The sequence below is a fragment of the Saccostrea cucullata genome, unplaced genomic scaffold (genome assembly GCF_032062105.1).
Source record: "Saccostrea cucullata isolate Sc308-1 unplaced genomic scaffold, CSIRO_AGI_Scuc_v1 ctg3149, whole genome shotgun sequence".
Classification (NCBI taxonomy): domain Eukaryota; kingdom Metazoa; phylum Mollusca; class Bivalvia; order Ostreida; family Ostreidae; genus Saccostrea; species Saccostrea cuccullata.
The window spans coordinates 41521-58218 of record NW_026933694.1 but is presented as its reverse complement, the minus strand read 5'-3'; the positions used below and the strand labels follow the sequence as shown (position 1 = coordinate 58218).

Sequence of the window (16698 nt, the reverse complement as noted above, 5' to 3'; positions counted from 1 at the left end):
AAGTAAGCAACACATGTGAACAATTATTTGTCTTAATGTATATTTGCTTTGGTAATTATCTTGTTAGTTATACAAGTTTATGGGGGTAATTGTTGAATAAAGGTGGGAAAATATGCATTTTTTGTTAGATTCACGGTCAGTAACTCTGTTAATGCTCTTTTAATATGGTCATCCGCTTATCTCTGAGTGATTGCACGTACTAGTAGAACTTTCTATCACGGTGGGCAACTGTATGACAAATACTTTGGAGGTTGCAATTTTTTTTTTAGCTCAAAATACCAAATTTGAAGAAATTAAGGGCAATAACCCTGTCTCCAGCATTGAAGCCACAACGGATTTGATGCTATCATACATTTTCGTACAAGTTAAGGGTATACCTTACCATATATCACTATAAAGTTTATTCACCCAAAATGGTACCGACCACCCCCAGTGGCTCATGGACTATTAGTCACTGTCAGTACAATAAGTACTTTGATTTACCTTGTATCTACTGTTATAAGACAGGTCCAGTTCTGTTTCCTCACACCCAAATGACATGCCCGGTGATTTTGTCATCATCTTCAGATAGACTGCCTCGTCTGGCTGGACACGGATGACCAACTCGTTCCGCTTCACTTCACCTGACGGAAAAATATCCCCAGCGACATCCTTGAACTGTATCCTAACCTCAGCTTTTCTCTCATTCAGTGCTGAAAGAAATAAAATCTTATAGAATCATAAAAAGAATGAGGTTCAATTGAGGCCTCTTTTGGCCCTGTGAATTTCTAAAAAATCAGAACTTCTCAGTTTTTATTTCAAAATATGTTAAATTTCACATGGACCCTTGGTGACTGCATATCAATGAAAAAGGACATAACTCTCCCTGTAATCTATGAATTATATCTACATTGAATTGCATCATTTTTTTTATACACCCCGCATGAAAAGCAGGAGGGTATATAGTAAACGTTAATTCCGTCTGTCCGTCTGTACGTCCGTCCATCCGTCTGTTATGCTTTGGGGTACCCATCTCTTATCCTCAACTCCTCTCATACCACTGAATGAATTTTGATGAAACTTTCACAGAATCTTTATTACATATTGCCATTGTGCACCTCCTATTTTACTTTTTGATCCGACACATATTTTGGGTTTCCCGGCCATAGGAAAACATGGACTTTTTCACCAGTTATAACCATGTGGGAGGCGGGGGGTATCATTTAGTGAGCTCATCGTTCACAGTACCTCTAGTTTAATCTTAAAACTGGCCAAAAATTTAAGTTGTTTTTGAAAATTATGCATAGTTACCAACCTCTGATTTAAAATGTTTTTAAAATTATAAAAATGAAAGACAAACAAACATTTATAAGTTATCCCTGTTGTTGATATTAATGATCGATTGACCTTGACCTTACCTTTTCCGCATCTGAGGATGAAAGGTACGCCGTCCCATCTCTCATTGTTCACCTTCAGGACGGCGGTCACAAATGTCGGCGTCGTGGAACCTTAATTAAAAGTTTACATAAAATTAGGAATTACAATAGATAGAAAACTAAAATGTCAAAAATTTTATCGAAGTAGAAGCAGAACAGTGTTTAAAATAACAGTGTATTCGTTTGGTAATCCTTTAAATTAGGGGTTAAATTAGGGGTTAGTTCACCTTTTGGTACATTGAGGGGTTCTTGGGTTTAGTTGACCTTTTACTACAGTGGGGTCCTAAAGTTTAGCTCACATTTTAGTACAGCTGGGTCCTATGGTTTAGGGGTTAGCTCACAGTTTAGCACAATGGGGTCCTCTGGTTAAAGAGGTTAGTTAACATTTGGTATAGTAGGGTTCTTTGGTTTAGCTCACCTTATTGTACGGTGGGGTCCTATGGTTAAGCTCATATTTTAGTACAGTGGGGTTGTCTAGTTTATGTGTTATCTCACCTTTTGGTACGGTTGGGTCCTCCAGGTATCCGATCTTTTCGTCTCCTTCTCCCTCAGGATTTCCCACGTATTGACCCAGCACCACATTATCCAGCTCTATTGGGGAAATGCTCTTTAAAACCTTCACCTATTAACAGAAGTTCAAGGAAAATTTATATATAAATAAAAAAAATGCATTTCTGAGATACAATCATGAAAACGACATTTTTAACTTCTTTAATTGAAATTGTTTATTAATTAAAATCTGACCCTTGAATTTGACCTCTGACCTTTTTAACAATTTTGACCCTGACCTTTTCATTTCTGATGTCTTCTGCAGCAGTGGTTGGTGGCTTCTCCATGGCAACCAAAGTTAGAATCTGTAACAGGTGGTTCTGCATAACATCTCTGTAACCATGGAAACAAATACATCTTTTTTTGCTTATATCATTTAAAACAAATAAAGTCTAATTGGACTCTGTACCAGTCCAGTAATTGACTTGAATGTTAAAATGTTTGCTTTATCAAGCATATGCTGTTGTATGAACTTATCCTGTAATGCTCCTAAAGGACAAAACTAAAATTCAAGGATATAAAGAGGGTAAAGGTCAGGAAAGCATGACAGAGTTGAAATTCCCTTTAAACATCTAACATCTTTGTTTATATTTTATGCAAAAAAATTAACAGGGCTTTTGACACAGACTTATATTTAAGTTAGAAATAAGTGATTGCCAGGTAAAATGGAAATGCAAGGTCATAATAACTTTTCTAAACTTAACCTAGCTTATGGAAATGTGAAGCTTTTGGTCACTTATTCCTTGTACATGTACTTTATTTAATTGTGAACCATAGTGGCACTTATTTCTGATATTTTAATTGTGATGTTTATGATATCTTTTACCTTATAATTCCAAATTCATCAAAGTAGCCTCCCCTTCCCTGGGTTCCGAACGGCTCCTTAAAGCTGATGACGACTGAGGCAATCCCATCTCTGTTCCAAACAGGACTGAAGATCTTGTTAGCAAACCTACGTAAAAACCCCAGAAATAGCTACAAAGCAAACCTACATACAAACAGACATAGCTTTATACAGCAAACTTACAAACAAACAGACATAGCTACATAGCAAACTTACAAACAAACAGACATAGCTACATAGCAAACCTACAAACAAACAGACATAGCTACATAGCAAACCTACAAACAAACAGATATAGCTACATAGCAAACCTACAAACAAACAGACATAGCTATATAGCAAACCTACAAACAAACAGACATAGCTATATAGCAAACCTACAAACAAACAGACAAAGCTACATAGCAAACCTACAAACAGATATAGCTACATAGCAAACCTTCAATCAAACAGACATAGCTACATAGCAAACCTACAAACAGATATAGCTACATAGCAAACCTACAAACAAACAGACATAGCTTTATACAGCAAACTTACAAACAAACAGACATAGCTACATAGCAAACCTACAAACAAACAGACATAGCTACATAGCAAACCTACAAACAAACAGACATAGCTACATAGCAAACCTACAAACAAACAGACATAGCTACATAGCAAACTTACAAACAAACAGACATAGCTACATAGCAAACCTACAAACAGATATAGCTACATAGCAAACCTTCAAACAAACAGACATAGCTATATAGCAAACCTACAAACAAACAGACATAGCTACATAGCAAACCTACAAACAAACAGATATAGCTACATAGCAAACCTACAAACAAACAGACATAGCTATATAGCAAACCTACAAACAAGCAGACATAGCTACATTGCAAACCTACAAACAAACAGATATAGCTACATAGCAAATCTTCAAACAAACAGACATAGCTATATAGCAAACCTACAAATAAACAGACATAGCTTTCTACAGCAAACTTACAAACAAACAGACATAGCTACATAGCAACAATAAACAAACAGACATAGCTACATAGCAAACCTACAAACAGATATAGCTACATAGCAAACCTACAAACAAACAGACATAGCTACATAGCAAACCTACAACAGACATAGCTACATAGCAAACTTACAAACAAACAGACATAGCTACATAGCAAACCTACAAACAGAAATAGCTACATAGAAAACCTACAAACAAACAGACATATTTATTACATTGTACTTAGAAATTTAAACATTTCAAAAAATCTGTAAAATGAGATACTGAGAACTACTCACCTGAGCACCATAAGAACTCACCTGAGCACCATGAGAACTCACCTGAGTACCATGAGAACTACTCACCTGAGCACCACGAGAACTCACCTGAGTACCATGAGAACTACTCATCTGAGCACAAAAAGAACTCACCTGAGCATCATGAGAACTACTCGACTGAGCACCATGAGAACTCACTTGAGCACCATGAGATACTGAGAACGACTCAACTGAGCACTATTAGATACTGAGAACTGCTCACCTAAGCACCATGAGATTCTGGACCATCTCCTTGCCGAGATAATGGTCAATCCTGTAGATTTCCTCCTCTTTGAAGAGAGCTGCCAGGTGATTGGACAGTTGATTGGAGCTGTCTAAATCCTTCCCGAACGGCTTCTCCACAACGACCCGCGTCCACTTATCTCTACAGGGCAATACAAAAACACAATTAATGATTCCATAACCACCCGCGTCCACTTATCTCTACAGGGTTAACGTACATATTCCACAGACTAAAACAAGGCCTTCAGTATCTGTTTAACCATTGTTTTACGTACCCTTCAGACATACAGACGGCCTTGAGATTCAGTGTCACCGACTCGTAGACCGAGGGCGGCAGTGCGAGGTAGAAGATTCGGTTACAGCTGCCTTTATCTTTGATGGCTTTGTTCAGGCGGGAGAACCCCTCCGGTTTGTCGTAACTCCCGGCGATGTACTCATTGACCTTGAAGAATTCCTCCAACTTCTGCTTCTCATCATCCTTGACCTTTAAAAGATTGACCTTCAACTGAATCTCAAAAATGATCTTTTTTTCCATGAACATCAACAGAATATATTTATATTTTTGAAATTTGCATTGTTTTGGTGAAATTGTTTTTACATGGAGTTTTTCAAAATTTGACGCTTATCTCTTATTCTGCACATAATTGATAATTTGTTTATTGTTGAGAAGGTAATTAATGGAGAGAGTGTTTTTTTGTATAAATCAAAGCATGTGGGAAGAAGGACGATTGCTAGTCACGAATTTCTGCACTTTCTTGCTTAATCATGTTGATTTACAAAAGTCTGATTGTACGTATACCTCGTGTCATTTTGACCTGACCATTGTGATGCCTAAGTGTTCTAACCTTCATAAATGGCAGAGCTTTCTGTCGGATGTCGTCTACCGTCATCTTGCTGCGGGCGTAGCCAATAAAGTAAGTTTCCTTTGGAACCAGTCCATCGCGGTATAACCACCTGTCAGCGAGTTAAAAATAAACATTAGACAATCTGCCGAGTAGCCAGAATTTCATCCCGTAACATCCACATCAGTTACGTGGGGTAAATTACTAAATCCACTAAACTTACCATAGTGTGTGGTAAATTACTAAATCCACTAAAACTTACCATAGTGTGGGGTAAATTTTCTTCTTGGCCAAATCTCCCTGTAATAAAGACGGAAAATTAAATAACATATCATATGAGGACAACAGTTTCTGTTAAAATATAAAATCTGAAAAAAGATGACTATAAGCATGATAAGGCCAAATTGTAAAGTTTTCTATCATGACATTTTGTGTATACAGTTACTTTGTATGATAATTATACGCCCCGCTTGAAAAGCGGGAGGGTATATAGTGATCGTTAATTCCGTCCGTCCGTCTGTTCGCTTTGGGGTACCCATCTCTTATCCGCAACTCCTCTTATACTACTGGATGAAATTTGATAAATCTTTCACAGAATCTTTATTACATATTGCCATTGTGCACCTCCTATTTTACTTTTTGATCCGACACATATTTTGGGTTTCCCAAAGCAAAACATGGAAATGCCATTTATACACATATGGGAGGCGGGGGGTATCATTTAGTGAGCCTATTGCTTACAGTACCTCTAGTTTTTTTTTATTATTTACATCCTGTTTATTTCCCAAGAGCGGAATGTCATTATTCCTGCCTTTACTGAATTTATTTTTTGTTTCAGAGACTTGTGGCTCTTTATAACTTTACATGAAGAAGGAATAGTGAATACATCGTCTTTTTATACCCCCTGCTTGAAAAGCGGAAGGGTATATAGTAATCGTTAATTCGTCCGTCCGTCTGTACGTCCGTCTGTCTGTTACGCTTTGGGGTACCCATCTCTTATCCGCAACTCCTCTCATACCACTGAATGAAATTTGATGAAACTTTCACTGAATCTTTATTACATATTGCCATTGTGCACCTCCTATTTTACTTTTTGATCCGACACATATTTTGGGTTTCCCGGCCACAGGAAAACATGGACTTTTTCACCAGTTATAACCATATGGGAAGCGGGGGGTATCATTTAGTGAGCTCATCGCTCACAGTACCTCTAGTTAAATCATATAATCTATAACCCACCCATCCCCCACCCCCCAACATGCAAATTAAATCTATAAAATCCCATCATGCAAATTCAAGTTAATGATTAGAACAGAGTTTTTTCACACAGAAAAAAATTTGATAATTACACATCCATAGTCATGATCGTCAACCCTATAAATTAAGTTTAATTATCTAATGATTGATTACCTCTCTATCTGTAGACCTTGTAAATAATATTGATTTTCCTCTTTTTTAATTTGAATTTTATTTGATACATGACATTTTGTTTGATTGATTCACTGAAAAACAATTGTGAATACTTAAACATTAATATTCCACTCTTTGGTTGTTTGTACAGAAATTAATTCAGCACCTGTTGCTGAAAACATCCATAACCTGCATAATAGCTGCAACATTAATTCTCCTAGTTACAGCAAAAGAAAGACATTTATTGATTATTCTTATATCTGTTAAAAAAGCCATCTAGGTTATGAAGGATTACTTAGATTAAGTATTGTATTACTGATATGTACATGTACATCTATCATTATTAATAGGTTTCATTAATAGAACAAGCATGCACTGCTAAGAAATCAGTTAGGACATGATAGCTAGACATGTGACCAATCAGCAGGGGATACTCACTCCTCCATGGCACCTGATCCCACCTCTGATGTTTTCGAGGTCCGTGTGTTTGCTCTGCTCCTATTTTGTATTATTTTATGGACTTCAGCTCAAAATACTGTTCATTATCTCCATATGTTACATGTTTAAAAGAATTAAGTAACAGCATAAACAACACATCTAGTCACTAAAAATTTATAGTGAAAATTAAAATTTAACATGGTCTTTATAAATACTTGAACAAGATGAGGAGATATAGGTAGTGGTGATATGTACATCGTGTGTACTTCCTTCTGAGTCAGTGTATATTTTACCAGGGTTCAGTGCGAGAGTTTGTAAACACTGAATCAGACGAGAATCACTTCCTTGTCAGTCAGAACAGATACATTCATTTCACAGTGGATCTACACACTTAGGTACTACTTACACAACAAACGGATAAACTCACCAGATAGAAAAACAAAGATCAGAATTTTTTTTTTCACTTTGAAAAAAATGTTAGACTTGAAAGAAATAAAGTAAGTCCTGTTAAAATAACTTGACAGTATCATTGACACTAACAAAATGTTACCAGTAGGTCAGGTTTTTGTATAAATTAATTCATTAAATTTTCAGAACAAAACCAGCCGTTTTTTGTGGGGAGGGGGACTACTTTTTGTAAAATGTTTGTCACTCAAAAAGAAAAATTTCTCTCTAGGCCTATATTATTATTAAATCCCCCCCCCCCCCGTTTGAAAAGCGGGAGGGTATAAATAATAGTTATTGTTATGTCCGTCCGTCTGTCTGTACATCCCTCTGTTACACTTTTCCCAGAGCAAAACATGGACACTGCCAATATTTCATGTGGGAGGTGGGGGTATCATTTAGTGAGCTCATTGCTCACAGTAGCTCTAGTCTACCTGTATTCTTTTTCTTGGGGGTGGGGGGGGGGATTACTTTTTGTAAAATGTTTGTCACGCATAGAAAGAATAATTTTCTCTCTAGGCCTTTAAAATCTACCTGTATTTTTGTTTCATGTCAAAAGCATGACTCACTCAGTGATCAAGTTAAAATGAGGTGTAAGCACAGAAACCTCTATACCTGACTGGGTATCACATTTTATAACATGCAATGTTAAAAGTTCATAATAAGTGTAAACTTCAGGTGTAAGCTAATTTTCTCCAGGTATTTGATACCTAGTATCTCCTGGTCTAGTATTGCTAGCCCATTGTGACAGGTTAACTGACTTCAGATATATAGGGTCAAGAACACTAAATCTTTCAGACCCATTACCTGACAAAATATTCAATGCAATAATGAGCAGGTAGAGGGACGGGGACTGATAAAGGAGGACAAATGGCTGGGCAGAAAACCCCCCAAACTCTTGTAGATCCTTCCAAAATGTACTCTATAGTTAAAATGGTAATCTTCATTATGGTAATCAGCTTGAATCAGAGTAAATTGTGTATGATGAATGGGTGGATCCAGGAATTTTTACAATAATAAGGGGGGATTTGTTCCAATTATTATTAACTAAAAAAAAATTTGACACTTGCTTGTGAGTCGTGGATAGGAAAAAACTTTTAATTATTATAGACCTATACAACTAAATTATACAACTAAATTTCAAATCAATTGGAAAATAATTTGATCCATTATATCAGACTTGCTAGCTGTTCTCTTCACTCTGCTTTTGTAATTGTCACAGGGTGAATTATAATTAATTAGTTAATATTACTAATTATCATTCATATAATTTTCATATCTTATTATAAGGCATCATATTATTATAGTAACTAGTGAATTCCGTCATCACTACGGAATTTACTACGTTCATTCACTGCCTTATTCATTCATTCATTCATTTATACGGGTGAGTGGTCAGTGAGAGTATTCGGGTGTGTGAGTGGTTAAACAGGTTTTTCTATGTCTACTGCGCATTCGTGCCAATACTAACTCCTCGAGCACTCCAACCTTAGACTTTGGGGAGGGAAGACGTTCTCTCTCCCCAACACAACTTTATATCTTATGATATTGTGGCACAAGTCTAGAACTACGGTAAGAAATAATTGTTAAATTATTTCTTAGTATTCAAGTATTATTCAGTATCTTTTTGATCATTTTATTTATCTGAAGTGAATTTCTAAATTATCTAAATTCTTAAGATTTAAATTAATTCGCGTAAAAGTGTGTGTGAGGTGAGAAATATTAAATACATGTTTTATTATATTGCAGATCACCCTTTTTCTATTATTACGTAAAATATATAAAATATCGAACCCAGCAGCTACCAACAACTAAACTACATAGACTAGGCTGTGACATAATTAATCAAATAGGAGATATCACTAATATACAAAAAATGTAAACAAAACTAGCTCTCCCCCCACCCCCCTCTCTCTAGATCTACCAGTAAAATTAAAGACCCTTGAATGGGACTTCCTGATTCAACAAAAGAGCATCAAGATTTAAACAATTCATGCAAATTTACTTTGTCTGAATACACTAAAAGTTGGGAATAAATCTTTCATAAAAATCTTTAAAATTTGACTGATGTCGGTGTCAGATTGTGTTAATTTACTAAATGAATAAAACATGTAGTGACAATGTAAACAATCTCTTTATCGGTAAAAAATTAGGACATTGATTCAAACATCAATTTAAGTCATTTGCAAAATTAAAAAAAATGCAAAGTGTTTGTCACTAGCTGATAAAAATATCAGACAATCGCTTTCATTGCACACTACTTAGCATAACACCTTTTGTAAATATAGTATGCACAGAATATCAGTGTGTCATGCCCTATGGATATAAACTATGCACGTGCATGTCAGCGCGCGTTTGACAGGGTGCAGACTTACCGAGGCTCCTAATATGACAAACACGTGCGATGCCCCCGTGCCCTCATATCGAAGGCTTTCCCTCAGTAACGACAGGGCGTCCAGTTTCCCTCGCTCTGACATTCTTGTTTGCCTGCTGCCGAATACAGGAAGTGACCCATGTTCTCCACTCAACCGGAAAAGGGGCGTGTCTTTTCCCACATTAGCATGTTTCAGTTTGTACTCCCTATACATGACAATCATTCAATATTAATAATCACAAACACTGCAGCCAGATAGTACAAGCGATAGCTTATGCCGACTGCTTACATGTTCGCATAGAAAATGAAATATTTTCCGAGCTCTAAATTAATACAAAATCAATAGCGATTATAGTTTATCCACTGGCATTAATATAGTTAATGATTTTCCCCATGTCACGAAAAAGTGTTTCAACTTTCAGTTCTTTTTTTTTTTATCCAGACATGTCTTCATTATTTACTGTATTTCGTTGTGCTTGGTAAAGTTAATTGATTAATTAATTAAAGCGGCACAGTGAGTCAAAATCATATCTTAATTTTAAGATATCTGTAGCATACAGAGAAAGACTTATGAAAATTATGAGTATATAGCGAAGATATGACAATTAAACTGCAAGAATTGACTGCACAATATAAGTGCCGGAAAAACAAAGGTTGTATCTACCGTTTCGTTGTTTCGTATATGTCAAGGTCACGCAACTCTTATTTTTAGCTCAAACTTGTAAACAACATTCAACTGGAGCATACAAAGGTGAGAAATATGTTATAACAACTTTTTTTAAAAAGATTAAATCAAATTTTTTGGTCTTCTTACATAGTTCTATTGCACACAGAGAGCCGCCATATTGATTTACCTATTTATGTATGCGTGTCAAAGGTCATAGGGGAAAAACCAGCGTAAACAATATGGATGCCACTTGTTGATGTTGCGAATTTCTGTTACCTTTTTCGATATTTTACTGGATTTTTGATACGTTTTACACACATATATTGACACAATTTTTCCACATAATGGACACAGAGGACAAGACTGAATTACAGGACCATGAGCATGATGAGGACTCGGCAGTTTTATCAATAAACCAATGTAAACATAACCTGACTGCATGAGCTTCGCGAGTTATCATTAGGGCCTGTATCAGTGTATGAAAACTGCCTGGCAAGATTCAAAGCTTGGAATGGAGAATTGGGCATCAACTTTCATCACCGATTTATAACAGTGTTTTTAATGAGGTATATATCCAGTAAATTAAAATTTTATTTAATAGACATTACAAAAAAGATATCAACTTTGATTATGAATACACATAATACAGAAATACAGTATGTGACTTTCAAGATGGTTTTGTAGCAAGTATAAATTTAATGAGCTGCAATATTTAGCAGTATGATCAGTAATCAAGCTTTATTATGGTTTCATTTGCTTTTCCATCACTTCTGAAGATATATACTTGTGTACATAATTTCATATGAGTGATTATTTTGGTAAGGTATGAGACAGAAAAAGAGGGCAAAGAAACATTAAACCGGTGTAAAGTTGGGAAGGCCTACCAGTACTTCCAGAGCCAGTGACTGTCACTGAAAGAAGTGTTTTACCACCCTATTGACAGAACCAGTCCATACTGCTTTCTGTGTGCCGCATGTACCCCTCACAGAGCCTGTGTTCTGAGCCTCATACAGTGTAAGTTTGTAGTTAAATTAATATAACTGTTTCTCTGTACAAGACCTCACCACATCGGGTGCGTGAACAGCATGGTGAGCATGACATACATGTATGGTGGTGCTTTGCACCACCTCGCTATTATTGCTTATTATTTCCTCAGGGTTGAAATACCAGTAGAGTTATATATTTTTTTCTCTTATAACATGTTAAAGTACAGGTTCAATTCACTTCATACATGTTAAAATTGATATTGACCATCTGTGTGTTGAAATACTCAAAGACACAGTGATTTGCTGGAAAAAAATTTATATTTTTGTTTCTCAAATGATAGTTGAATGCTTAATAATATGACATGTACAATACATTCAGTACTTTTGAGTTTACCTTGCAATGGGGTTGAATGGTCAGTAGCTCTTTATCCCACTGAATCTCCATCAATATTTTAAAACTATTATAAATAATTCAAAATTACTTTCAAGTCTGGATCCTTCTTCTTGTAAAAGTGTATTTTTAATTATTGCTTTCTTCTGCTCTCAAATATAGGTTTGGACAAACATGTACCAATCATGTTGCAGGATTAAGGATAGTGAGGAGGACAACTTTTAAGCAACCTTTTCAGATGCATTTAGAGAAACCTTACCCGATGCTTGTTTATTTAAAGACAACAGATTACAATTCAATCTGTATCATATCATATATTATACATATATTACATGGCTTTGAGGGCAGCATACCAGAATATTTGCCCCGAGGTGACAGGAAAGCCCTGGAGTGTGGCATCGGGCGACATAACACTCCAGGGCTTTCCTGTCACCTCGGGGCAAATATTCTGGTATTGCTGCCCGAGAATTAAGCCATGTAATATATGGTATATAACATTTTTAAGCATTGAACCCAAATCGATCATTGAATATATTTATTGAACAGTATGTACACATATGTACGTTGAGTAAAATTCCGAAATATTCCGTCCTGTTTCATGCCAGAATGTTTTCAGTATGCTGACACTTGTGTTGATAACCTTTGTTGTATTTAAAGAATTTTTCTCCCCAATTAAATTATCTAATTCCTCTGAATTCAAATAAACAAATCGCAGACGTTAATTCCGCGTTGCCTTGACTTTTAAACTTTCGCGGAACTGTTTACATTTGCTTGGCAACTGCCTCTGTGAATTTCGAACCCGACGTAATTAATATGCAGAATGATTGCACGCGAGGGAACATAACTGTGTTCGGGAGGGCAACATAACCGTTTCCGGGGAACATAACTGTATCCAGTGTGATTCGGCAGTATTTCAGGGCATATGGATAAAAATATTATATTTGTGATATAACGGGAAAACTTCTTCAAAAATGTTATATATATATTTATTAATCATGATAATCATGAAGGTTCTATTTTTTCACCATTGATAGAAATCTCTACCCCAAATTTGAATAATTCATCTCAATCATCAAGGTTCCTCAGTGAATAATAAAACAAAAACCAGCAGGATGAATCAACAACTATTTGAACTTATTCTTAAGCTTTTTATATTAAGTTAAACAGTTAAATTATTTAGTAATGATTTATGCCTGGTATAATGTGTTAAATTTCATTATAGGTCTAGATGTTGATCCACCTCACCAAGCCAAGGGGAAGGAACCACATGCTTCCGGAGCAGATATGATTGAGGAGGATTGCTTACAGATCGACATCCAACAATACTACATGAAATCTATGTTATCATCATTTGAACAATCTAACACTAGCATCAAGATCCATCCCTTTACCATTATATAAGTAACAGTACTAAAGCTCAATCTTCCAATAGTTGGAGTCTACATTTTTTATTGTGGTTAATATGCATATTTACCTGTGAATTTTCCATTTCTGGGCTATATATGTTTTATTTTTAAATAATATTTGTCTCAAATAAACTGCTATTAATATACCTGTATTTTACTGAATTTAAGTAACAAAGGGTTGCCTTTATAAACAGTATCACACAAGTTTGTAATAGATTGACTGTTAATTTAAAAAAAATACACATTCTCAGGTCAAATGTCTGATTTCACAATCTTCTTACATGGGTCTGATAGGTGATATTTCAAACTGAATTTAAGGAAAAAGATTATTTGTCATATTTAGTGTACTACATTTAGATATAAGTACCATAAAATGTGAACTTTCTCAGAATGACATTAACAATGTCAACAATGTATTGACAAATGCGTAATGCATATATTAAAGCATTGTCATATACTGATTTCATGTTTGTTATAGCAAAATTTTAAAATATAAATGTTTCCAAAGAGGAAAAAAATCCTCAAAGCTTATTTTTTTTACCATTTTAATCATACCTAGGAAGGTTCATACTTCATGTAAGAAGTCACGAAATGAGATGAAATGGGTTGGTGGGTGGGGCAATTGTCCAAGACAGTGCTTCTGATAGAGTCAGCGGCATTTGTCCAAGACAGACCTTCTGGTAGAGTCAGCAGCATTGAGCAGCATTTCTCCAAGACAGACCTTCCGGTAGAGTCAACGGCATTTAGCGGCATTTGTCCAACACAGACCTTCTGGTAGAGTCAGCGGCATTAAGCGGCATTTGTCCAAGACAGACCTTCTGGTAGAGTCAGCGGCATTTCTCCAAGACACACCTTCTGGTAGAGTCAGCGGCATTTAGCGGCATTTGTCCAACACAGACCTTCTGGTAGAGTCAGCGGCATTTAGCGGCATTTCTCCAAAACAGACCTTCTGGTAGAGTCAGCGGCATTTAGCGGCATTTCTCCAAGACACACCTTCTGGTAGAGTCAGCGGCATTTAGCGGCATTTGTCCAAGACAGACCTTCTGGTAGAGTCAGCGGCATTTAGCGGCATTTCTCCAAAACAGACCTTCTGGTAGAGTCAGCGGCATTTAGCGGCATTTTTCCAAGACAGACCTTCTGGTAGAGTCAGCGGCATTTGTCCAACACAGACCTTCTGGTAGAGTCAGCGGCATTTAGCGGCATTTCTCCAAAACAGACATTCTGGTAGAGTCAGCGGCATTTAGTGGCATTTTTCCAAGACAGTGCTTCTGACAACATTTAGAGAATTTGTTTAACAAGATTGAGTGCTTTAATTCCTTTCTCCTTTATTTTCAGTAAATTCCTTCATCTTGAAAAAGATGTAGGACTCAGGAATAAACAAGTCCATAAATACTGTTTTGTATATATCATAGATAAAACAATCTTAATTACAGTTTAATCTGTTTTTTTTCCCATGGATTTACTGATATACAGTAATTAATGGAGAGATGGTTTACAATTTTATGTATGAAACATACTTAAATAGTATAATATTTGTTTTTCCTTAATGGCGGGGACTTGCTCAATTAGTAATATTTATATTTTTTTCATTAGTTTGATGGTATTTCCAGTATTATTCTAAAAATATTACCCGGTAATTAAATATCAGTTTAAATTGTACAAAGAGCTCTTTGTACTTTGGTAGTATCTTTGAAAATAATTCAATTAACAGCTTTATTTAGGACAGCACTAGCCATAAGTATCATGCTGATTAGCATTTTGCAGTTATTGATATCTTGCAGTCAGATACAGACAAAATTACCACCAATATAACAAAACAGAAGATGATTAGGGAAAAGGTGTTAAACATCTGGCTTCATGCATTTGATATTGCTCCCGCCACAGCTCAATTATGTGATTATGACTATTAAATTTGAAGTACCCCATGTATAACATATTAATTATTAAGTTATATTTATGAAAATATGTCAAATAAAATACTAAATAAAGAAAATAATGTAATTACTCCATAAATTACAGTAACAGAAGAAGCTTTAATGTTTCAATATTATCTCATTATAAGTAGCTGTGTCTTAATTTATTCAACAAATAAACCCTATGAGCATAGTATGCGACTGTGTTAAACTATTTTTATCGATAAAGTTAGAAAGAAAAGACTGTCAGAAGCACACCATGCAAAGTTGAAATTATTTTTTTCAAGACCGATTTGTAAAAGGCCAGTAAAGGATTCTCTACAAAAACTTTCATGCGCTGATTTTAGAGGAATACATTGTCTATTGATTTAATCATGCAGCTTATTCCGTAAAAGATATAAAACTGGGATAGGTTAACATTTTACAATCATGCAGCTTAGGCCATAATAAATAAATTGCTAGATTCCCATCCAGTTTTTTTTTTTAAAAATCAAGGCTGGCGGCCGGCTTTTATTTTATACTTTTTATTTTTTCAATTTCAAAGATTTTTATTGACCTGGTCATTCGGTGTAATTTTATCTACAATACCTGAATAAAGGTCATAGTAAAGGTTCAATTATCTCCTACTTCACATCATCACCAATCTTTTTCAACCAATGACCCTTGTTTAAAATATAGGGCTTATACGTATTACAGCAATTACTATCTTTTCAGTCGTCAAAATCATATCAACTTTCGCAAAATTTAAAACGAAAGTAGAATGGTAGATGGATACCGATCCCGATGAGAATTAAGACGAAGAAAAAAATCGAGGCGGGGATATAAATTCAGGGTGGGCAGGGATGAGAATCTAGAAATATTTTTATCATGGCCAATATTCAGTAAAAGATATAAAATTCGGATAGGTTAAAATTCTGTAATCATGCAGCTTATTCCGTAAAAGATATAAAATGCAGCTTATTCCATAAAAGATATAAAACTAGGATAGGTTAACATTTTATACTGATGCAGCTTATTCCGTAAAAGATAGGTTAGCAATTTGTAATCATGCAGCTTATTCCGTAAAACATATAAAATGCAGCTTATTCCGTAACAGATATAAAATTGAGATACATTTTATAATCATGCAGCTTATTCCGTAAAACATATAAAATGCAGCTTATTCCGTAAAAGATATAAAATTGGGATACATTTTATAATCATGCAGCTTATTCCGTAAAAGATTTAAAATGCAGCTTATTCCGTGAAAGATATAAAACTGGAATAGGTGAACATTTTAAAATCATACAGCTTATTCCATAAAAGATATAAAATGCAGCTTATTCCGTGAAAGATATGAAACTGGGATATGTTAACATTTTATAATCATGCACTTTATTTCGTAAATTCTTTTATTAAAATGCAGCTTATTCCATAAAAGATATAAAAATGGGATAGGTTAACATTTTAAAATCAT

At 35.2% G+C, this 16698-nt stretch overlaps 1 protein-coding gene and 1 long non-coding RNA gene across 2 annotated transcripts; one reads left to right on the top strand and one right to left on the bottom strand.

Moving 5' to 3' along the window:
* Positions 1–483: 483 nt before the first annotated feature.
* LOC134238999 (glucose-6-phosphate 1-dehydrogenase-like) lies at positions 484–10108 on the bottom strand (the record flags this gene model as incomplete). Its single annotated transcript, XM_062721144.1, has 10 exons — positions 9881–10108; positions 5476–5513; positions 5217–5325; positions 4647–4855; positions 4352–4513; positions 2791–2916; positions 2204–2297; positions 1911–2037; positions 1398–1487; positions 484–692 (listed from the first exon to the last, which is right to left on the bottom strand). Coding segments are annotated over exons 1-10 (1386 nt in total), but the record flags the coding sequence as incomplete, so codon positions are not given.
* A 600-nt stretch (positions 10109–10708) lies between these two features.
* On the top strand, positions 10709–12203 carry LOC134239003 (uncharacterized). The gene is made up of 3 exons (XR_009986133.1): positions 10709–11112; positions 11370–11560; positions 12086–12203. It is a non-coding gene; the product is annotated as an uncharacterized LOC134239003 (long non-coding RNA).
* The last annotated feature ends 4495 nt before the right edge of the window (positions 12204–16698 follow it).